The sequence below is a fragment of the Gymnogyps californianus genome, chromosome 3 (assembly GCF_018139145.2).
Source record: "Gymnogyps californianus isolate 813 chromosome 3, ASM1813914v2, whole genome shotgun sequence".
NCBI classification, from domain to species: Eukaryota; Metazoa; Chordata; class Aves; order Accipitriformes; family Cathartidae; genus Gymnogyps; species Gymnogyps californianus.
The window spans coordinates 98,790,404-98,815,227 of NC_059473.1; the positions used below are offsets into that span (position 1 = coordinate 98,790,404).

Here is a 24,824-nt window from a genome sequence, read left to right on the forward strand (position 1 = left end):
GGTTAAGTAGAGCAAGCAATTTCATCTGCACAGTGCTGAAATATTTGTTTGCTGATATTGTCCTCTATTCTCTTCTCTTCCTACCCGCATGGTGTCCTAATATGCTGCTGTAATGCACGAGTGTAGCCCTTACACTCTGTTGATAGTCACAGATGTCCAGACCCTTGTGTACCTGAAATGACGCTGTAGGTACCTAGTGAAGACAAACAAAGCTGTTGTTTGTGTGAGTTGAGATTATCTATAATGGGAAATGAAGTCTGATCCACCCCTACTCTTCCTGTCTATTGTAGGGCTTGTGCTGGTCCACCTCTACTGAAACCTTACCGGGCGCAAACCCCCAGTGCAGAGGGGATCGGTGTACCAGCACAAGTTGCAGCACTGGGGCAAGAAGTCCTGACAGATATCAGAACTTGAGGGAGTACCAATACCTATCAATGACAATTAACAACAGATACATCTTTAGAAAGAAAAATCTAAATTTCAGATTTGTTGCATAATGTGGCCCATGCCGTTTATATTTTGGACCTAATCCTTCTGGCAGGAATATTTGAATCACCACCTAGTGTTCACTTGCTAAGAAAGAGAAGCAAATTTCAAAACTTTCAAGACCTCTGACTTAGGGTGCCAGTAAATATTTGAAAACAAGCAAACAAAAATTAAATGATGCTCAAAAAAATGTTGCCTAAAAGAACTTTCAAGTAGCTTTAGTATCTTCTGTTACCATTGCCACACAGCAACAAAAATGTAGGAACATTCAGCAATGAAATAAAAAAAATCCGAACTTTTGCCATATTAAAGCCATGACTGTTTTTCTTTCCTTTCAGCACAGCAGGACACATGGTTCCATGAAATTAAGTCATGGTCTGTATCCAGCTCACTTGTACTGTAACTCTTTCAAGCTGCTATTTTACGTAATCAGCCTTGTCTTCTGTAGAAAAAACTTGCTAGAAATAAAAAATTAAACAGATAATTCCTGAGTCCTGTTTCCTGGGTGCTCTCCCCTCTGTGCCCAGATAGTAGGCCTTTTCTGATGGTAGACACCACATAAATTACTAGACAAGTAAGGCTGTGTCATAATTCATGCATATGACTGTCTTTAATATGAAGGGATGCTGTATTTGTATCTTGCAACAAATCTAGCCCTGTTCATTTCACTGCAGAAAATACTGTGAATGATTTCTAAATGAAAGTCCATAAATGTCTGAGTTTGTTTAGAAATGAAGAGTCATTCCCCTGCACAAAGTCACAGTGTGCCTTGTGCTGAGGACCTTAAGTAATGCATAGGTTGTTCTCTGTATAAATGTAAGAGTTTTGTTTATTTGAAGGTAAAAATGATCATTGTTTTCATTTAAGATCAATGGGCACAGTATCTCTTTCAGGTTTATGATCAAAAGGCAGTACCATAGTCTCAATTTCTTCATGGAAAATAAACCCTTTGCAGACTATTATAGACACATTAGTTATTAGAGTTCTATTGCAAATGAATGTTTCCATTAATAAACTTACAAGTGATCAGTCCTTATCCTGCTCATCTCTATTCAGAAGGAATTTGTTTTGGTAAGGATTATAATGTGGGGATGTTACCTTGTGTTCATGAAACAATTTAGAATGGCTAATTATGTGAACAGGCAGTTTTCTGATGTTTTGCTTTTGATACCTGAACTACTCTTTGTCTGACTTCAGTATGCAGATGTTACAAAAAAGGATATGCTCATCTTTCCTTCAGTCATTTTAATGAACATTTTTCAGAGATCTACAATAGGGACAACAGGCAAAAACTCAGTCTAACATTAAAATTTTCAGTGGTTATCTTTGAGCACAGAGAGTGGGAATACTTTATAAAGCAGAGATGCAGATGGTTTTATGATTGTGTTACTGGTTTCAAGTTATTCAAAGGAAACAAAAGAATTCTGAAAACTTCATGAAGTGGAAATCAGGATATTTTAATGATGGTAACCTCAGCCACAAAAGATATTTAAGTATATATTTCTTATCAATTCATTAAAAAATACAAACTTTTTATGACTACAGCTTTCACAGCTGGAACTCTTCTCTCTTTTCTCTCAAAAAATAATTTTATACATCTAGAAATTTAATTTGATGCCTCTTTTATTTCAAAATTATTTGGGTTTTTCCATTTGACAGACTCTGGTTCCTCCACCCCTACTGTTTGTCCCCCAGCTTCGTTCACTTTCTTGTATTACTAATGGAGGTGTTAAAATTCTCCAGTATAATTTTCCATTATAAGCAATTTTTGTCTGCTTCGTTATTCAGCAAAGTTCCTTCATTACATTTATATTCCATAATGATGCAGACCTGTAGGAATTAGGCCTGTTCTACATGGGTGAACGTGTAGAGGTATCAGCAATACACCTAGAATTATTTTATGGGGTATTATAGGGTGTATTATGGGAATAAACCAAAGCCTTTAGATGAAGAAATGGATTTATTAAAAGCTGAGTGTTAAAACTGGGGTAAGCAAGGATTTCTGTTGTGAATAAGCCAGTAACTGTGTTTGATTGCAAGTGGACATCACAAGCACGTCACTGTCAAGATCTGTGCATGGGAGTTACAGGCACAGAGTGGCTTATCCTCCCTATAGAGCTGGCGGCCAGCTGCCTTCCACGCTAACAGCAATGCCCCAGCAAGCTCCCAAAGTAGCTGTAAATACAGCATGTTGCAGAAATTTAGAGGAAGGGGGAGAGAGGAAGGAAATATTTCTGTGAGCTCTGTGTTAGGAGAGAAGTCATAAGCCTTTTTTGACTAGATAATGATGGAAAATAGCATAATGAGAAAATGGGGAAAATAGGGAGGAATAATATAGAAAAAGGGAGGTGTTAATGACCTTAATGGAGGTCATGTCACTGTTTCCTTCCATACACACATTAGACGCTGCTGCCTTTTTTTCTACGTGCTTTTGTCTGCCAACAGGAATCTCTTTTGCCTTATCCAGACTTTGCTTTTGTGCAGATCCCTACTTCTTCTGGAAATTCAGAAACTGGAGAGAGTGCAGATTATTCCTTTGTGGAAAAGGTAAACAACGATCTAATTCAGAGGATATCTCTTGATTTCCCAGCGTTTTTACAGGTGTTAATTCCAGCCCAACCCAAGAAAACCAAGTTTGTGATCGGCTATGGTGTGATTTATATTTTGGTTAAACCGTATTATGGAGTCTTTTTTAAGACATTGTGAGATAGAGAATTCAATCCCTACCTTGATAGTTTGTTAAATAATTAATTACTCACAATATTAAAATCTCTGCTATTTTTTAATTTGAATGTATCTGATTTTGATTTCCTGTCCTTTTCCCTGTCACCATCAGATTAATCACACTTGTGGTAGGATCAGGATACTTAGGAGGGATGATGATCCAGACACTTCTTGATATTCTTTGGGATAATGCAAGCAGATTAATTTTTGTAACTACTTTTTGCACGTTCTCCACATGTCTACATCCATTTTAAAATCTGCTCCCAGCACTACAATATAAATCATATCAATGCCATATATGAAGGTAAACATCATCTTCTGGTTCTTTCCTGTTTACGCATCCAAATATGGGTTTGTTCTTTTGACCACTGCCCTGGAAGTTCAGTTATTTGGCCAAATTAGATCTAGAAATTCGTTTAAAAGGTGTTTATTTTCAGGTTTCACTCCCCGTACTTATAAGGATTGGCAGTGTTCTGCATTTCAGGGCAATAAATTTCCTTTATAAATACAAAAGTTTTTAATATGGGCAAGAATATACTTAAAAGTTGTTATTAAAATGCATTTTTTTTCACGTTTAAAGGGCACATGTTGGACAACTTATGATGTCACACAGTGTACGATGTCTTATATTTTAATCTACTAAATCTGCCTAAAAACTGTATTATGAAGGCATTTTCACCACTTTCTGTTCTAAAACATAAGAAAAAGAATTCTGTGAGAATTTTTTAAATCAAAATAGCAGAATTTGAGGATCAGTAAGTGTCCAGAAACCTCCATCAGCAAGAAGTAATGGAAGTGCTACAAGGTAAACGCAGCTGGTGGTAGTACTTCATTGTCACGTTCTGTTTCATTCATGCATGTTATTTGGTTGTATATTTTGTTGCTGGTTACAGAACACATCTGAAACTGACAATGACGAAGTTGATGGCAACAATATATGTGGTTTCAGAAAGAAAAAGGGAGTCAAAGGTCCTACAAAGTACATTCCTCCTTTAGAAAATGAGAAGATGGAGCTGTCCTGCACCTCAAAAATCCCAGATCCTTGTCCCCTTCCAGGAACCACTGGTTGGTCAGAACCACCATCAGACCAGTCTCTTCAAAACCCTACTAGCTTACCTCCAGTACAAAGGGACAGAGGGGGTCGTGACAGTTCCCATACTGGCAGCAACGTGAAAGAAGACATGTCTGGAGAAACACAAGAAATCCAGGAAAATGCTGACACTGGGAAAAGAACAATAGGAAAAATGCACAAGGAAATAGATACACCAGCTAAAACAGAGCAGCCCACGGGCGTGCAACCTGCAAGGAGCGCAGGGAAAGCTGGGTGCGCAGAGGCAGCTCGCAGAGGAGAGGGCGGTAAGAAGGTAGAGAGTAAGCAAGAACAGGGTGGGATGGAAGAAAAAGATGTCAAGTCTCACGTGACAAAGACGGGCTCCCTGGGCAGTACTGTAACCACACAAGGAGGTGGTGCTGCAGAGTCCTTCACAGGGGCACCTGACATTTCTAAACGAAGTCTACAAGAGTTGAAAAACCTGCTGAGTGAAGGTCCTCTGCCTGCTCATGGGCCCAATTACAGTGGCAAGGCAGGTGGTACTTTTTCTCAGAAAAAGTCGAAGACCTGGGAGAAAACAGCTGACAAGCAGGGCCGACCCTTTGAGACTTTTAGTCCCCATTTTGGAGAGGAGAATCAAAAGTACCACAGCTTCCACAAGGAGGGAGTGGGGCAGCAGAACAAACCTCTCCTGGTCCTCAACTCTGCCGGGTCTGATCAGCAGCAACCAGCAGGAAGCGACGTGGATCAACTTACTCTGGGACTACCGGCTGCTTCTACACATGCAGAAAGCACAGCTCCCGAGATTCAGTTTGATTCCTCAGCAGGCCAACCCGGTAAGGATATTTAAACGTCACCTGCTGTCCTGTTAAAGGAAATACTCCTGTTGTTTTGTGGGGTTTTGTTAAACTGCAAACTTCAGTCAGAGCTAGCGCATGAGAGAATTGACACGTGTGGTTTCTGTGTGATCGGGATGGATCAGAAGTTGTACTCTACATCTATGCAGCTTTTTTTTTTTTTTTAAGTAAGGCATTTATGAAGCCCAGCTGCCTGCCAAAAACTGCCATGCACAAGTGGTCATGTCTTTTTCACTAAAACTGAAATATTTCCTCATTTATACTGAGCACAGGCAACATTTTCCAAAGGTCTGCTAGACACTGCAAAGCTCTGATGGCATCTGAGTTTCTTAAGATTTCCTTTTTGTTAACATTTCCAGCAGCGAAAATTGCTCCCATGTAGGGATGATGTTTTCAATTATCTGTCCTGTGAGAGGACTGGAATGCAAAAACATCTCATAGAAACTATAGGAGAAGAAAAGCAAATGAGGCAGAGAACTTCCACTTATCTTCATGCTGTTCAATAAGTCCATTTTGGAAGTGTTTATAGAGCCAATTAATTGCTACTAATAGGCTGTGATTTCTCTGAAACTGTAAAAGCTATACTTCTGAGCTAGCTGGATCAGCAAACAGAAAGCTACTATTAACTGTGATAATGTAATGGGCTTGAGCAGTTCGTTGGTATGTGTCTATTCCAGGAAGCACACAAACAACAATTTGCCAGTTGAATAGATATCAGATTAATAAATTTCCAGGAGCATCAGGCTCAGATCATATTATCAGCTTTTCAGGAGAGATATCTTGCCCTCTGACTTCTCTCATGGATACAAGAAATCTGAATCTCTTCTATTCATTGATGAAATACTTTGTCCATCGTTAACTATGTAATAAAATATAATAGTAGCAATTAAATTTTTACAACAATATTAAGTTATTCTGCTTTTTTTAAAGTGTCCTTTCAGATGGGTAGAAATATTGCTATACATATTCTGAAAACAGACAGTTTGAATATATCAAATGCTGTTAGCTACAGCAGGATTTCTCAGTAGACATATTGTGTTATCCAGTTTGAACAAGTCTGAACAAGATATCCATGAACATTATCAGTGCTAACTGAGGGCACTGCATGAGAAATATAAAGCTTTGAAAAGATATATCGTGCTCAAACCACTCTCTATTCCTGTCTATTAGAATAAGGAGGTTAGAGGATTATTTCTCAGCCTACACTTGATGCTGTTCCCTTTCCAGATTACATTGTTTTTCACATTGCTGAAAGGCTAGCGAAATGCATTGTCGAATTTAGATTACTGCTGTTTTCTCATTGTCTGCGAAACCCACAAATATATTTAAAAATATAGGAATAATTATTCTTTGTCATAACACCATTTACAAGGTACAGGGAAATGATGAGATTAATTGTAGATTCCACAGGGAGATTTCAACCCAATTTTAGCCACTTAAAGTGAAGTGGCTAATCCAAGTTTATTACCTAGTCAGTAAAGAAAGACAGGCATTTTGTCTTCAAAGAGGTATTAGAGGCTGATGAGAAATTGACCTCTGGAGGCAGGCATCTCTTTCCACTCAGTGGGGAAGAAGTCCCATGATGATTACTTTAGATTATTTGCCTAACTCTGAAATGCCTGAAGCTACCTGGGGTTAATTCTACTCTGTATCACTGGCAATAACAATGACTGTAAGAGAACTATAGATGAGAACTAACAATGAAGGGAGGTGGGGGAAAACTGTTTTGGCTCATCAGAAACATAACCAAAATCAAAAGTTTTGGAATCTCATGAGGTTTGGATTCCATTTGGGTTTGACCAAACAAATTGTAGGGCTCAGTGTGTGTTTCCACTAGTAAATGGAATGCACAGAAATAGTTTCTGCTTAATTAGAAATGTATGTGTTTGAAATTTAATTTTCATTGAATACATTCAGTAACTTAACTGAAGAGAAGAAAGTTTTAGATAAAATTCTGCACTCTTTAATGAACCTTTGCATAAACATTATTTCATTGCTGCCAGTGATAATTTATTAAGGTTGATAAGATAAAATCCTAAATATTTTATTTTTATGACTAAAATATTATCTTAAATATTTTACTTACCAAAGTGCCTGAAGTCTTGGATCTAAACATATCTCAACACTGAGTAGATCTGAAACACAACCTCTTGTATTTTGCAAGTTTTCAAATATTTGAGCTTGCTTGAATCAGAAATCTTGATCCAAAATGTTTCGAAAAATTACAAGAGGTTGTATTTCAGATCTACTCAGTGTCGAGATATGGCCAAAACAGGAATATAACTTATTGTTCTAAAAGTACACAGTTAAGGGACAATCTCTAGAGGTCAGCAGTAGAAAGGCTAAGACATGTAGCTGAGCTTTAGTGATTCAGTGTAATGCAGACGATTGAAATACAGTCATGCTAGTTACGTGGTTAACATCTCTCTAAAATAATAAATCAATATATATTTTCCAAAATTCTGATTGGAAATTGTGGAAATATTACTGCATGTGCGTTTTGTGCATTGCTTGTCAGCTCTTTTGTAAAAGAAGTGCTTGGACATGGGAAAAAAAAAATAGAAAAGAGACAGACATGCAAGATATTTGGGTCAGTATGAAAAACGTTACTTGGACAGTGTCAGTGAAACTGGAGCTTAAGCTAAAGTTAAAGCTCTTTTAATCTAATTCTTCACCATGGAAAGATAGAAACTAACACATGTAGCTAATTAGGCAAATATACTGACTGCCCTAACACGGGTTTAGGAATTTTGTTTGCATAAGCATCTATATATGATAATGATGTGCACTTCTGCAAATTGGTATGTAGTCATTAATAATCGGGTGGTACTTAAGCTGTTCACTACCTGCATTCTTGCGAGACCAAGAGGGAGGCTTCCAAACAGAAAAAATTCAGATGAACTCTCATGTATATAGCATTATATAACACTTCATAGTATGTACATGCGCACACACACATGAATGCATGCATGTACTATATGTATAGTGTATATAGCATATAACGTAAGTGTATATTGACCTCCCTGAACTCAGATCTTATCACATACTGCTCTGTGTGCTACTAAATTAGAATATTTGTACTATGGTGGCCAGAGAGGAGGCCAAAGAAAATAACTTTATTTGAGCAATGTGAAGTTCCCAAGGATCACGTTATACCACACTGTTGGGTTTCTCTTTGTCACAGGGGAATATGGGCTGCCAGAGCTGGGGACTGCAGGTGGCTTCAGCAGCCACCCGCACTGCATATGATCAGAGGGGCCTGCAGAGCCTGGTGCCACCACACAGGCTTAGGAGAAATCTCTCTTCTGGACCTTATGAGACAACAGCACCTCTAGGTAGCTGTAGGTGGGCAACACACTGGAATCAGGCTGTCACCTGGGGCTTCAAATTCCCTTTGTTTATCTTGGTCTGTAGCTGGGATAAAAAAGTTTCTTAAAATCTGCTTGAGTGCAGACTGCAGAGCTGGGCCCCCAGAAACCTGAGCAGCTCCAGGAGCAGGTCCTCTCAACAGGGCTCATCTCCTTGAGTATACATCAAGTGAAGCTGTGTAAATATGACCAGCACGGGATCAGGAACTGTTGGAGGGAGAGGGAAATTTCTGAAGAAAGGAAATAGGTCTTAGCTATAGCTGCAGGCATCAGTAGCTACCTAGTGACTGTTGAAATCTCAAGTGCACAGAAAAAGCAGGTTTGAACGCTCCAAGAATCACATGAACTGTTGTGTGGGTGCTGACCCCAAACACTAAGTTCCTTTGCTAAGTTGTCATTTTAAAGAAAAGCATATCAAGTAGCTACTAACAGGCTATCTTTCATACTTAAGAGTGGATTTCATCAGTCCTACAAGCAATTCTCTTTTCTATTACAATGAATAGCCTCATGTTGTCACTCTTAACTTGTTTAAAGCTCTTATTTTTAGTAATAGAGAGTCACAAATGATGATACCTAATATTTAGGGGCAGAATTATGAAAAGAAGACTTCAACAAAACAAATAGCCTAGGCTTTTTGCTCCATTGAAATTAAAGAGTTTGCCCACACACTTTTAACAAAATTTGAACTCTCCCTGTGGTTTCACTGTCCTCTGTGCTCACCTGAAAGAGGCAAATCTGTCTGCACTGATTCTGCTCAGTAAGTCTAGTCAGTGGTGAGGAAATAGAAATGGAGTCTCTTCGGGAGCTGTAAGTGGACCATCAGGAGGTATAAGTAGACACAGGAGAGGTACGTGAGTTTCTGCTCTGGGTACTTCATATTCACTGCCTCTGCAGTCATTCCTGCAGAATAACTACATCTTACTTTGGGGATTACTTAGGACTGTGTTTTTCGCTTGCTACTCTTCTCTGCTTTGTATTTTACATAATCTGTGCTCTTCTTGCATCTCTCCTAAAGTGAAAAACCAAAGCCATACTGTTCCTTCATGTTCCTTCCTCATGCCCTATCTGCAGTTCAATAAATTTTTTCTAATATTTCTTCTTCTACATTTTGAACTCAACTTGAGCATAGCAGGGCTGAAGCTCAGCTCCTTTCTAAACCTTCTTGATTGCCCTTATTTTCTGTTGAACAAACCATCATATTTTCTGCCTATTTCTTTCCTTTTCCCTCTGAACTGAGCTATATACAACTTGCTTTTTTTTTACCTCACAAGCTCTAAAAGCAGCTATTTTTCTTGAAAGCAAACCAAAACTCTTAAGTCCTTTATCTTCCATACCAATAGCTGAAATCTTCCTGCTCTGTGACTATGATTTTCAAATTTTCCCCTCAATCTATACAAAACAAAAATGCTCAGGCAGCACTTCCATCCTATCTTTCTGACCTATTTTGTCCCCTTTCAGGTGAGATCCAACTCATCTGTCTCTGGTGCCTGTAATAAGCTAGTCATCCTGTGACTCTGTGAGAGAAAGAAGTGTATTCAGGCAGTAATTCTTCCCACCCATTGGAGTTGCTTACTTTCTTTCTAGTAATAGTGAAAGGTTGCCAAAACAATTAGTTTAGACCTAATGAAGGTGAAATGCATTCTCTGCTTGATCTCTTGGCCAGATGCCTCTCCTTCCATAGCATATTCAAGAAGAGTTTAGTCCTTCAATACTGTGCAAAATCTTCTCTTCCCTAAATAACCTTGCTTCCTATTTAACATGATGCTCTCACTCATTCTCATTTGATTTTTTTTAATTAGGTCAAACCTTTTAGACCAGAAGGGGCTACCTAGTTTGCAGTAGTGTGTACCTCAGTTCATGCAACTTTGCTCAGTGAGTCCTTCCTTAAATCCAGATTTTCTGTTTGAGTTTGAAGAAAGACATGCCACTCTAGATCCATTATAGTTAGGATTATTTGTTAGGTAGTTCCAGTGGGTATTACTCACCTTAATTTTTTTTCAGACACCTGCATATTTTGTTTTCAAATCCTCTTGCCTAGGTGGAATATTTTCTAACCTTTCTATAAAACTGTGATAATTTTCTCATTCAATATAGAAGAGCCATTTTTATAAAACACCCTGGAAGACAGAAAAATATGGGTGATCTATTTTATCTTTCATCTATTGAGAAATAAAATCTTATTTTGTATTTGATTCTTGATGATGTAGCTCCTCTGAGAAGCTGTGTCATGTTATTGTCATACAGTTTGGAAAGAATAATTCCCGGATGATTGAAGCTGTTCATTGGTCTCTAAATTAGCTATAAAACTCACAAAAACCACCTGAGCTTCTCCATGGCCATATAAGTAAAAAAGCCTGCTTCATAGTTAAGATTAAAAAAGAAAGCAGACTATCATGAGACAAAGAAATGGGTGGAAAAAACATTGAAAGTGTCAATATCAAACAGATCAGGGAAATATTTTTACTGTCTCCCATGCTTTGATAAGTTTCTGGTATGCTTACATATTTATTCCCCTGTTAGGGGTCTTGTAGAGGAGCAAAAATACGAGGTAGGAAACAACTTTTTATGTACTTTACTGCAGAAATCAAATACTTTACTGACCTATCAGTAAACTTTTTTGGAGAAACTTTTTTTGGGTGAAAATTACATAATGTTTTCAACTGAAAATGCTTCTGATCACTATTCACATCAATAGTACTATTCAAATGTAACCCAGTACTCATGTCTGTTTACCATGTTAAAAACCAGATGGGAATAGAAGAGAGGCTTTAAATACTAGCAATAAGAATGATATCTAGCATAGGAAAAGCTGTCATATGAGGTTTGAGAAATAGAGGCTGTTAATATTTGAAGACAAATGTGAGAACAGTAAGTAACATGCTGTACAAACCAAGTAGACTGGCTGTTCTTAAATACACAAACCGGAGTCCTGTAAGGAAGGGCAGATGTATTTAAATTAGTACTGACAGGAATTTCCATGGGATTTAGAAGAGTGTAAATGTGTGATTACCCTGTGGGACTCATTGCTAATGGATATCATCAGCACAAGGTATCCATTTTTATAAAGGGGGTCAATATTCACATAGATCTTCAGAACACCCAGTGTTAGGTTTCTGAAGCTGAAGAAGAAATTAAGACAAATTTGGATATTAACCCTCCTGCTCCTAACCACAAGACCACCTTTCTAGTGAGGAACTGCAAAACTCATTCTCTTTAGACAGATTATTTTGCAAAGAACACCTTGCCTTTCCTGTTAATAGCTGGTGCTAAGGACAGATCTAGAGTAAAGAAATGCTGCCTTGACTGGCCTAGCAATTCCTACGCTTGCAAGGGTTCTTATTTCCCTACTGCTCTGAGACAGTAACAGGTGCCACAACGTGCCACAGAGCACAGGGACGTGCGCTCTGACGCTGCGTGGGACTCAGGCGTGCCCAGACCCTGTCTCACTGGGCAGGAGGATGGTGCACAGCAGCTGCGTGGCTGCAGCAGGGTTGTATCAGGAGGGAGCACATCTGGCACAGCTGGTGCTGCTGGAGAGGCAGTGGGAGGAAGAGACTAGGGGAGGGCTGATGGAAACATGCCTCCTTCTCCAGTGCATGATTTGTATCTGGAGTCTACTTGCTGGTGTCTGCTGTTGTTGCCTTACATTACACTGGTGGTCGTGTTTCTCAGTGAAGAGTTTCCAATATTACTACATTTGTTAGGTCAGCCTGTTCCTGTCATTGTCAAGTCCCCTGTCAACATGTAGCACGTTCTTTTTGCTTGATCAGTTTGACACAGTCACCTCTTATAGAGCTGAGAAGTTGTTTGCTTTAGATGTGGTGTGATTTAATAAGGGACCATGGGAAAGGATTTCTTTGAACAAGCAGATAATGACAGATTGATCTGGGACATGTGCACTTTCTTTTGTCATGGCATTTTTCTGTTGCTGAGAAGATAAAGCTGATGTTAACTATTTGCCCTAGCCCGATGTCAGCTGCCCTCAGCAATCTGAATGATTTCAATATTAATAATCTAAGAATGGCACCGCTTTTCCGTTAGAAATAATAATAATATAATTAGTATAATTTGTAGGTTTTTTGGTAATATCTTTAGTTTTGTCTTATTAATCTTTTTTAAATATGTGAAGATAATTTGTTTTTATTTGTAGATATTTTGTACTAATTACAAAAGAAACATGAGTAATACTAATTGTTTCTCAGTGGTAACTTAAATGGGAAATACAGATAGAACCATAGAAAAACAAACATTAAGTGTTTTTCTGTGTACTACTTATTTGATATAGATCTCTAAGGATCTGTACGTACCATTCTGCTTTAAGAAAGATGGCCAGTCTGGATTTATATTTGATTTTTAAATTGAAAATCTGAACCAAAATCTGAGCATCTTGTGAAATTTACATACATGTTTCCATGAGTAGATTTTCTGAAATGAAAATAAAGATGTCATTATTTCTAGAGGCCCAGAGAGCTAGGGAAACAGTTATACTCATGAACACAATCCTCCCTCATAAGAACATAAGACTTTTAGACTGTGTATCTGAATTGGCTAGACCTGTCTAATACTTATTTATTAGCTACCTTATCTCCAGTAACTAATGCTCTGGATAATGACTGTACGAACTGGGAAAAGACAGAGTACTCAGTTCCCTACTATACCTTTCCAAACTTTAGTCATCATTGGCTTCATGGACTTAGTTTACTGGTAATTTATTTAGTGGCTACCAAGAAAATATATTTTGGGACCTGTGCTGGAGAAAATTAACTACTGTTGGTAGTTATTCACTAAATATTATTTAACAAACAAATCCCCTTTCATAGTTCCAAAATCAGTCAGAGATATTAAGTCATGATGATATTTTTTATCTATCATACAGTTTACAGAAACATTATTTCAATGAGAAAGACAATCTGCAAATGATACAAAAGAAGAACTGCCTCTAAAAAGTATGTGAAAGCTGCAGGAGTGTTTCTATTGATTCTAACAGATTTTGGATAAAGGCTATTGTAAATGAATAAGTATCTGTCTTTTGACTAGTGGGCTGTCTAGACTGGTATATAGCCTGATTTTAGACTAATCCTAGACCAATTTTAGTTGCATCATTTAAAAAGATCTATCATTAATCATAACAAGTCCAACTGGAGAAGGCAAATTCTTGCTTCTTCAGTTAATAATTTTTGCTTGCTTAATGTTCTTTAAAAACATTACTTTATAGGAATTTTCTGTTAATGTAGTTTCATATAATCTAATTATGTATTTATGCATTTATTCAAATAACTTTAGCTTGAAGACAACAGATACATATAAAATTTTTAGAATTACCTGAATGTTTAAATTAAGTATACTTTAAATTAAGTATATTTGTAGCTTTACTTTTTAAACGAATTCATGCATCATTAATATGAATGCATATCACGTTTGTGTTTTTCTTAGATATTGATTTTATATCATTTATATCTCTTAGGAATACTGATTTAAAGAATTACTTGGATCAGAGTTAAAGTTGTTGTTTTTCATGAATTATAAGTTTTTACCTGAAAAATGTTTGTTCAGGAGAAGCAAATTTAACAGGCAACATTTCAGGACATTATAAGAAATACTTGCAAAATTTACATCAAAAGTTGACAATATTCTGATATCAAGGGTTGCCAGCCAAACTTTACTTTGAATGATATGAAGACATAAAAATCTCCATGTGACAGGTGGTAGACAGGAAATGTCTATCATCTTTGGATAGGAAACTAAACACATGTAGAATGAGGGATTGAGCACTGCTTTTACAAAGGCAAAAACCTCAGGCTTCTGTCCTGGAGTTGAAGAAAATGCTACTCACTGTAATCTGTAGGAAGACTTTCAGAATCTTTTTTAATTCTGTTAATCTAATAGACGAAGAGGAAAGACCCATCACATATCAGGATAGACGCTGGAGCTGAGTAAGGCAGCCCAGTCTGCTCCCCGTATAACAACCAGCGCAACTAAAAAAAGGCGATGGGTAATAGTAGTAGGCAACTCTCTTCTGGGAGGTATGGAGGCACCCATTTGCCGACCTGACACACTCTCTAGAGAGGTGTGCTGCTTACCAGGGGCTTGTATCTGGGATGTCACCGAGAGACTACCAAGCCTCGTAAATCCACTGACTATAATCTGCTGCTGTTGTTTCACATGGGCACCAGTGATACAGCCGGGAGCAATCTGAGGAGTATGATGAAGGATTACAGAGCCCTGGGAGCAGCGGTAAAGGACTCTGGAGCTCAGGTAGTTTTTTCATCAATCCTCCCAGTCAAAAGGAAGGAGTTTGAAAGGGCCAGTCGAATCTGGCAAATCAACAAATGGTTATAGGACTGGTGCCACAGCCAGGGGTTCGGCTACTTAGACCGCAGGACTCGCTTTGAGAAACCTGGTCTACTGGGGGCTGACGGGGTCCATCTGTCAGAGAAGGGGAAGAGCATCTTTGGTCATAGGCTTGCCAAGCTGGTGAAAAGGGCTTTAAATGAAAGTTGCCGGGGGAGGGAAACCTCAATCCATCCCACTCCTACCAGTTTGATGCCAGTGCCAGCAACAGAAGCCCAGAGCCTGGAGAGGGATCACAGGTCAGCAGGAGAGCACCTGAAGAACAGCACAAAGGAATTCCAGCCAGTAAGTCAGCTTCATTGGGGGCCCAACTTAAATGCTTCTGTGCAAACACACATAGCATGGGGAATAAACAAAAGGAGTAAGAGACGTGCGCATGCTTGCAGACCTATGATCTTATTGGCATCACGGAGATGTGGTGGGATGGCTCCTGTGACTGGAGTGTTGGAATAGAAGGATACAGGCTCTTTAGGAAGGACAGACAGGGGAGATGAGGAGGGGGTGTCATCCTCTATGTCAATGACCAGCTGGAGTGCATGGAGCTGCGCCTGGGGATGGATGAGGAGATGACCAAGAGCCTATGGGTCAGGATTAAGGGGAGGGCAGGGAGAGGTGACATTATAGTGGGGGTCTGCTGCAGGCCACGCGACCAGGAAAAACGAGCAGATAAGGCCCTCTATAGACAGATAGGAGCAGCCTCACATTCACAAGCCCTGGTCCTCATGGGGGACTTCAACCACCCTGATATCTGTTGGAGGGACAACACAGCAGAGCGTAAGCAATCCAGGAGGTTCCTGGAATGTGTTGGTGACAACTTCCTTCTCCAAGTGGTAGAGGAGTCAGTGAGGAGAGATGCTATGCTGGACCTTGTTCTCACCAACAAGGAGGGGCTGGTGGGGAATGTGAAGCTCAAGGGCATCCTTGGCTGCAGTGACCATGAAATAGTGGAGTTCAAGATCCTTAGGGCAGTGAGGAGGGCACACAGCAAGCTCGCTACCCTGGACTTCAGGAGAGCAGACTTTGGCCTCCTCAGGGATCTGCTTGGGAGAGTACCATGGGATACAGCCTTGGAGGGAAGAGGGGCCCAAGAAAGCTGGTTAATATTCAAGGATCTCCTCCTCCAAGCTCAGGAGCGATGCATCGCAACAAAGAGGAAGTCAGGCAAAAAGCCAGGAGGCCTGCATGGATGAACAAGGAGCTCCTGGACAAACTCAAACACAAAAAGGAAGCCTACAGAGGGTGGAAGCAAGGACAGGTAGCCTGGGAGGAATACAGAGAAATTGTCCGAGCCGCCAGGGATCAGGTTAGGAAAGCTAAAGCCCTGATAGAAGTAAATCTGGCCAGGGACGTCAAGTGCAACAAGAACAGCTTCTATAGGTACATCGGTGATAAAAGGAAGACTAGGGAAAATATGGGTCCTCTCCGGAAGGAAACAGGAGACCTGATTACCCAAAATGTAGAGAAGGCTGAGGTACTCAGTGACTTTTTTGCCTCAGTCTTCAGCAGCAAGTGCTCCAGCCACATCGCCCAAGTCGCAGAAGGCAAAGGCAGGGACTGGGAGAATGAAGAACCACCCACTGTAGGAGAAGATCATGTTCGAGACCATCTAAGGAACCTGAAGGTGCACAAGTCCATGGGACCTGATGAGATGCATCCGTGGGTCCTAAGGGAACTGGCGGATGAAGTGGCTGAGCCACTATCTATCGTATTTGAGAAGTCATGCCAGTCTGGGGAAGTTCACACTGACTGGAAAAGGGGAAACATAACCGCCTTTTTTAAAAAGGGAAAAAAGGAAGACCCGGGGAACTACAGGCCAGTCGGTCTCACCTCTGTGCCCAGCAAGATCATGGAGCAGATCCTCCTGGAAACTATGCTAAGGCACATGGAAAATAAGGAGGTGATTGGTGACAGCCAACATGGCTTCATTAAGGGCAAATCGTGCCTGACAAATTTGGTGGCCTTCTACGATGTTGGTGTTCTGGCCTTCTACAGTGTTGGTGGATAAGGGAAGAGCAACAGACATCATCTACCTGGACTTGTGCAAAGCATTTGACACTGTCCCACACAACATCCTTGTCTCTAAATTGGAGAGACATGGATTTGATGGATGGACCACTCAGTGGATAAGGAATTGGCTGGATGGTCACACTCAAAGAGTTGCTGTCAACGGATTGATGTCCAAGTAGAGACCAGTGATGAGTGGTGTTCCTCAGGGGTCAGTATTGGGAGTGGCGTTGTTTAACATCTTTGTTGGCGACATGGACAGTGGGATTGAGTGCACCCTCAGCAAGTTTGCTGACAACACCAAGCTGTGTGGTGCAGTCAACACACTGGAGGAAAGGGATGCCATCCAGAGGGACCTTGACAGGCTTGAGAGGTGGGCCCGTGCGAACGTCATGAAGTTCAACAAGGCCAAGTGCAAGGTCCTGCACATGGGTTGGGGCAGTCCCAAGCACAAATACAGGCTGGGTGATGAGTGGATTGAGAGCAGCCCTACAGAGAAGGACTTGGGGATATTAGTAGATGAAAAACTGAATATGAGCCAGCAATGTGTGTTCACAGCCTAGAAAGCCAATCGCATCCTGGGCTGCATCAGAAGAAGTGTGACTAGGAGTTTGAGGGAGGTGATTCTCCCCCTCTACTCCGCTCTTGTGAGACCCCACCTGGAGTACTGTGTTCAGCTCTGGGGCCCCCAACATAAGAAGGACATAGACCTGTTGGATTGGGTCCAGACGAGGGCCATGAAGATGATCAGGGGGCTGGAGCACCTCTCCTATGAGGATAGGCTGAGAGAGTTGAGGCTGTTTAGCCTGGAGAAGAGAAGGCTCCAGGGATACCTTATAGCAGCCTTCCAGTACTTAAAGGGGGCCTACAGGAAAGATGGGGAGGGACTCTTTATCAGGGAGTGTAGTGATGGGATGAGGGGTAATGGCTTTAAACTGAAAGAGGATAGATTTAGATTAGATGTAAGAAAGAAATTCTTTACTGTGAAGGTGGTGAGGCCCTGGAACAGGTTGCCCAGAGAAGTTGTGGATGCCCCATCCCTGGAATTGTTCAAGGCCAGGTTGGATGGGGCTTTGAACACCCTGGTCTAGTGGAAGGTGTCCCTGCGTATGGCAGGGGGGTTGGAACTAGATGATCTTTAAGGTCCCTTCCAACCCAAACCATTCTATGATTCTATGGTAATAAATAGCCACAGTTTATCAGCTGTTAATAAACTTCTAATTGATGGTCAGGTCCATAAAGAGGTCAAATCTGCTAAATGCCAGTAAACAATTATGTTGTAAAACAACATTATGGGATGACTGAAGTGGTATTCAAATAATGATTACTTGGATGACATATGCAGGACAAGGCCAGATTACATATCCTCCCTGCTCGCTATTGTGTTTTGGCAGCATCTGTAACAGAGTGTGTTACACAAAATATTTAAACAAGACTTCCTTATTTAATGTACATCTTTTAAAGGACATAGTGCTCTAGTGTTTATAGAAGATAGTGGAAAAAAGCTATTTCCATAAGCAGCTTACAGCTGAAGCAGACCAAAGAGAAAGGTGCCACGAGAAGTGGATGTGACAAAATTCTTTTTTTCTTGCTGCTACCTTTTCAATTTTTACTCTGTTTTCCTATAGACTCTTATATTTACTTAAAATTTTGTCCTGTGCTTTCAGCTGTCATTCCTCAGGGAGCACTGTTACTACTTAACCTCTTCTTACTTTACTGAGCTAAAGTATCATTGTCACCTCCTTGCCATCTGAAGCTGGAGGATGCTCCAGTAATATTCAAAGGCTCTGAGAAGCCTATGACTGTGGGTAAGTTTGCTGCCTTCTCAGGGAATAATCAAACAGCCTTGTGCTGGGCTAGCTGGAGAGCCTCCTTACAGCCTTGCAGCTGGCAGTCCTACTTGCCTCAAAGGAGAGGTCAAAAAGATGTGTTTGTGCCTGCTGGCTACTGCTAGAGATCTACTCTAGTTTGGGTAGTTTGGTACTGGAGAGATTGGGAGTGCTCCCACCAACCTTGATAGTGCCTCAGCATGAAGCTTTTGACTTCCACTTGAAGGGTGGTGGTAAATGATTGCTGCTGGTGATCTTCCACTGTGGATCTGAAAGATCTGCAAAAATTCATCTGATCATATCCTCAGGAAGAATGGAGGACTTTCCTCCCAGAAATGTAGAAAGAAATAGTTTTTCACATTTTTTCATATCTTAATATCAAATTTTACCCTTGGTCTAGTTAGTTTATTTTACTAAATGGAAATTAATATCTTAAGTAGTTTAACTTGAATAATAACAATACATAGATACTCAAAAGAAAAGCAGGCTGAGAGATCGAGAAGTTTGTGAAAGGAAGTTACTGTGCCCAGCTCTCTGCTCCATTATAGAAGTTATACTCAGATGTTACTGCTTTCATGTCAAGAAGTTTATACAGTCCTACAGCTGCTGTAATACAGTTAAGAAGACAACTCCATAACAGCAAATGCGTAAATGCATAAACTTCTCTTAAAAGCCTGCTGCCTGTGGTGAGGAAGACTGCAGTCCTCCTCAGGAAGTCTCGAGAAAGATTTAGCAGAAGATAAGTGCCCTTTTTATCATGTTTCTCTATCCATACACTTTTCAAAGGCATTGAAGAAATACAGCATCTAAATTCTATCAGCTTTCAGTGGGAAATAGGTATCCAGCTGCTATTTGTGCTCCTAAAAAAACCCAACAAACCAGTTGAGGTATCCCTCAGAAATTCCTGGCTTTACTGCATGATTCCCATATGTTCTCTTATCAACTTGAAAAAAAGTTTAAGTTATAGACCATTCCAAAAAATAAGGGATTTTATACAGATCCTCAGGGAAAAAAAAGTGTGTTTATTTACAAAAATGTTTCATGATCCATATCTTTTTCTTATTTTTGTTTTTACACTCCATGTCACAGTTTCCCACTATTGCACTTTTTAGGAGAACAACCTATATTCCAACATTCATTATTTTGTTGACGTGAACATTCCTCTTCACTTATAGCATCCAGCAGAGAGCCTGATGTAAACAGCCTCAGGAGTCCAACTCCCCTTCACCTGTTCTTTCATATTGAATTTATTAAGCAACAGATGGCCAGGGACAACGTACAGTTTGTCAGATTTGAATCAATAGACCTCCATGGTGTGTCAAGATCAAAGAATGTTCCTTCTCGCTTTTTTCACGTAAGTTTTTTGGTTTCTAGCTGTACCTTTATGTGTTTTCATTGCCCTGTCCTTAATTTTTATATTTTTTTTTTCATAGTGCAGGCAGAAACTCAAACTTAGAACAAATTATCTGTTCCCTCCACTTGTTAATGTTCCCAAAGGATCTGCACTTTTTTCATCACTGCAATCATCTATTCCTCTGTTCCCCCAAATAGTAATCTAATTAAATAGGGCTAGTAATTTCAGTTCTTTGAACTTCTAATGATCACTTCCTTCAGAATTACCTTTTCAGGTTCAATGCATTATAAAGATTTTGTTTTTGTTTGATTAGTAAATTGCAAAAAGAAAGGAGTAAACACTGAAAGAAAGAAAATGACTGAATGAAAATCATTTTACCTATGAGAAATTTTGTAGTCATCAATCACACAGGAAAATACCATTGGGTTGCATGATGACTTAAGAGCGATATTTGCCATATTAATTATTCAGGAAATAAGAACCAAATTAGGAAGTAATCCTTACCATGTGTATCCTTAACCGATCAGCCTTTTCAGTATATTGCTTCTGTGATACTTCATGTGCATAACTACATTAGACTTTCACTCACATATCACTATGAATATTTTAAGCTTTACTGAGTGATCACAAAAAAATATATGAACATGAAATGATGTAGAGCACTTTTGTTTCAAGTTCCTTCTGAAGCCTAAGCTGTGTTTTCATTATTTCGCTTTTAGATATTGCTAGACTGCAACTGTATCATCTAGATACAATTTGCTCTCTCTGATGTAATTTGGATGTTATCAAAATAAACTTTCTCTCAGTCATTTTAATTCTTGTGAGGGGCGGTGGGTTAATTGCAACTTCTAGCTCAGTTGCTATGTCAAATTGCAAATGTTTAGATCAGCTTGTTCAAAGACGGCTTTTGTGTTTACCTCACCATCTGAACAAATTGGAGCTTTGCATGACAGTCTTAATTTTTGGACACTAAAAAAATGTGTATGTGTACACACACACACACGCGCGTATGTATACATACAGAGCAACTGAGAGTAATTTCCTTTTTTTTTTTTTTCATTTTTTGGGGTAAGGGGGGGTTGGAGGAGGGAGAGGTAGTACTATAGGGTAATCACCTTCAATACCTTTTCAGTGTCAAACGGACAGCTTAGACATCTTGGAGCAGTATTCACCATACTGTGCAGTTTTGGTTATGGGTGTCACACAGAGAGAATTGCTACCACTGGACTGCCACCTACTTAAGAGAAGGCAGACTTTATTTATTTTAAGAGAAGCCACTGTATGCAGTTTGAAGTATTTCAACAATTTTCCATTTGGATAGGCAAAATTTTGTTTTTTCAGCTCAGAGCTTGCCCCTTTCTAGGTTTGTTCTGTCTCCACTGCTCACTCAGATGATAATCCTTTCCTTTAGAAGCATAAAGGCAAGATGTAAACATGAGCCAAATTTCACTTGATAGAACTTGGCATAATTGCAGTTTTCATCAGCTAAAGATTTGAATGTAAGGTAAGTTGTAAAGGTGCTTGTTTGAAGATAGATGATCCTTCCTTGGTGTCCTATCTACATTTCATTTGCGTAAGCTGAAGCTCTCCGTTCAAATGGAGAAGAAAGTATAATTATGAGTTTATCCTGTTTGCTACCTAGAAAGGGAGTACTGAAACATTAGAATAATTTCTTACTTGGAAGTGCTTCCCTGCATTTTACCCCCAAACTTATTAAATCCAGAAAGTGAGAATTTTCAGTTAAACTTTGCGTCTGAAAAACAGTGAGGTACATGTTATGACATTTAAAGAGAAGTCACAGCCTGACTTCGTATTGCCATGAGTCTTTTATGGTCACTTGGATCTATGTAAAGGAAATGCTCAGAGGATATGGAAGCCTAATAGAGTAACTATAGATAGAAGTTTGACTTGCAAAGTTTGCACCTAACTGGTGATGCCCATAATTGTATAAAGACCACGCAAGATAAGTGTTGAACATTTTTTTAGTTCTTTACAGAAATTTGAAAAATGGTCATTGGGACACTTGATGCCAGAGTTTTCATACCAATCTTGTAGACAGTTGTTCTACTTCATAATGACACAGTAACTGGCTGTTGCCCTCCACTTTAGTGATCACTGCATTTCAGTGTTCTTTTAGGAAAAATACTATTGTTACTGAGAATCTGATTTTTATATATTTTACATACATAAAAATACTGTTGAGTTCTTTTCTCATGTGGTAATCTGTCATTCTGCTCTGTGTTTAGGAGAAAGCAATTCATGGTGTTGCCATGCCCAGAAGTTATCTTGAGCTGACGCTGAATCCTAAAGATAATGAATTCGATTACATAAATGCAACCAATTTTAATTGTGACATAATCCTGAACCCTGATTTATCAACGTTTCGAATACTACCCTGGACTGAGCAGACTGCAAGAGTGATATGTGATTCCTTCACTGTGCTGGGCAACCCGCTAATGACCTCACCGAGGCACATTGCCAAGAAACAGCTCAGCCAGCTTCAGGACAATGGCTTTTCTCTGCACTCTGCCTTCACTTATGAATTTTGTATTTATGGCATTACTGAGGTTGTAAATTCAAAGACAATATCCTTTCCTGCAGCCACAATACTAAATAACCATGACCAGACTTTCATTCAGGAGCTCATTGAAGGAATGTATTATGCTGGTGCCAACATTGAAAGCTTTTCTTCTTCCAGTGGGCCTGGGCAAATGGAGATCACTTTTCATCCAGCATTTGGCATAGATGCTGCTGACAGTGCCTTCACGTTTAGAACAGGCATTAAAGAGGTGGCTAAGAAGTATAACTACGTGGCTAGCTTTTTCTCAGAATCAGGATTCTACAATTCAGGGGCTCTGTCACATAGTCTGTGGGATTTGAATGGCCAGAAGAATTTGTTTTCTGCTGGTTATGGAGTTGAGGAGCTCTCAGATATTGGAAAAAATTGGTTATCGGGTCTCTTGGCACACACAGCAGCTATCAGCTGCTTGATGGCTCCCACCACCAGCTGCCGTAAGCCTTATTCTAAATACAGTAAGGAATCAAAAGAGACTGTAAATGCAAAATGGGCATATAATGATAACAGCTGTGCCTTTAATATCAAATGTCATGGTGGAAAAGGCACTCGCATAGAGAATAAATTAAGTTCTGCTACAGCAAACCCCTACCTGGTGCTTGCTGCTACTATTGCTGCGGGTCTAGATGGAGTAAAGAGAGGACTTAGGTATGATGATATGCTCCAAGAAGAAAATCACATTGCTGATCTGAAACATTCGTCAGTCCCTCTGAAACTGGAAGATGCTCTTGTTGCACTCGAGAAAGATACATGCATTAAGGAAGCATTAGGTGAAACTTTTATCCGATACTTTGTTGCTATGAAACATTATGAGTTAGAAACTGAAGAAATGGATAGTGAAAGGAATAAATGCCTGGGGTATTTTATTTAGAAGGAGCACTCTTCTGTAGTGATGCTGTGCAAATGCAAACAGTGAATGGCTAAGAACCTTGAAATTAGTAAATATATTTTAAAAAGTTTTTAATGCTTTTTTTTCCTCCTTTGTATAGGACGTGGTGATTGCGTTTTATTATCTGTGTACATTCAGAACAGTGCAAAAATGATATTAATGAAATAACATTAACAGACTTTTAAAAAACTATTTTTTTCAATTTAAGTGAACAGACCTGCTGGTGAAAAGAAGAAAAGTGAAGCTGAAATGGAGAAGAGCAACTGCACAACTGTAATAGGACTGTATAACGTGCAGAAAAGCAGGAATAATGGGGACAGTACGAGGGGGCAGGAGAACTGAGGAAGGAAGTAATTTCTGTTTGGCATGATTATGGGATTTCTCCCAGCCTATTCAGTAGCTGAAGGGTTGCTAAACCAGAAGAATCTGAGTTTGATTTAAAACTTAGGCTGGAATGATGAACATTGTAGAGAGAGAGGCAAAGGACTGAGGCTGTAGAACCTGAGAGTCAGGAACCAGTATCTTAATGGGCATAAATAAAAAGACAGGAGGGATTATACAATAATCTATACTTCAGGAATTCTGCTGCTGAATGAAGTTTGCAAGAATTATAGTGGATAAAGCTACTAAAAGGAATCAAATGGTGGCTTGAAGAGGGAACGATTCATAGAAAACCAGGAGTGTCAGGCCACTGTGCAATAAAAAAGGAGCTGGTATTATGTCTGTTTTGATAGTTAATGGGTTAATTCAGAGCCGAATGGCAAATGAGGAAAAAAAGGGCAAAGAAGCCGGAGAATTAAGAGCTTAAACTGGATTTTATTGGGAAACCTGATGTTATCAAGGATGAGGAAGATGACTGTGAAGAGAGGAACAGAAAAAGTAGGTTAAAACCAGAAAGAATGAGTGAAGATGTGAATTCAGAGACTAGCAAATAGTGGTTAAAACAGAGGAAGAGACGACCCATCCTAAAATTAGAAATGGCAGCTGGTGTAAAGAAAAATAAAGTTTTTGGAATGGCAGGTGGTGGGTTTTAGATTTGCTCTTTGTTTTTGTTACTGTTGCCACTGTCATCCTTTATTATTAAAGATAACCCTCGTTTCATACCCCACCTCCACATTAACAGTGATTTCTGATGTTCTTATCACAATATCTTGATCTATGTGTAGCAATTTGTGAGTGAAAGTGTTTGGTCATCAGTGGAGTGAAAACAAGATTCAGTCAATGCCTCTGTCAACTTGCAGAACTAGAAGGTGTGAACAGAAATGTTCTAGTTGCCTACTGATGGATCTTCCACTCTTCCCCTACAGAGTATTGTACTTGAAATATAGCACCTGGT

General features: G+C 39.6%; 1 protein-coding gene across 2 annotated transcripts in view; it reads left to right on the plus strand.

Annotated features, from left to right (window-relative positions):
• Window positions 1–23,470, plus strand: part of LGSN (lengsin, lens protein with glutamine synthetase domain) — a 69,661-nt gene extending 46,191 nt beyond the window's left edge. The window contains exons 2-5 of one of the 2 annotated variants that reach the window (XM_050894529.1): window positions 2,971–3,033; window positions 4,104–5,097; window positions 19,846–20,024; window positions 22,271–23,470. In XM_050894529.1, coding sequence (XP_050750486.1) covers window positions 2,971–3,033; window positions 4,104–5,097; window positions 19,846–20,024; window positions 22,271–23,470 — 2,436 coding nt within the window. The remainder of the gene's footprint in view (window positions 1–2,970; window positions 3,034–4,103; window positions 5,098–19,845; window positions 20,025–22,270) is intronic. The other variant, XM_050894530.1, reaches the window with a different exon arrangement.
• The last annotated feature ends 1,354 nt before the right edge of the window (window positions 23,471–24,824 follow it).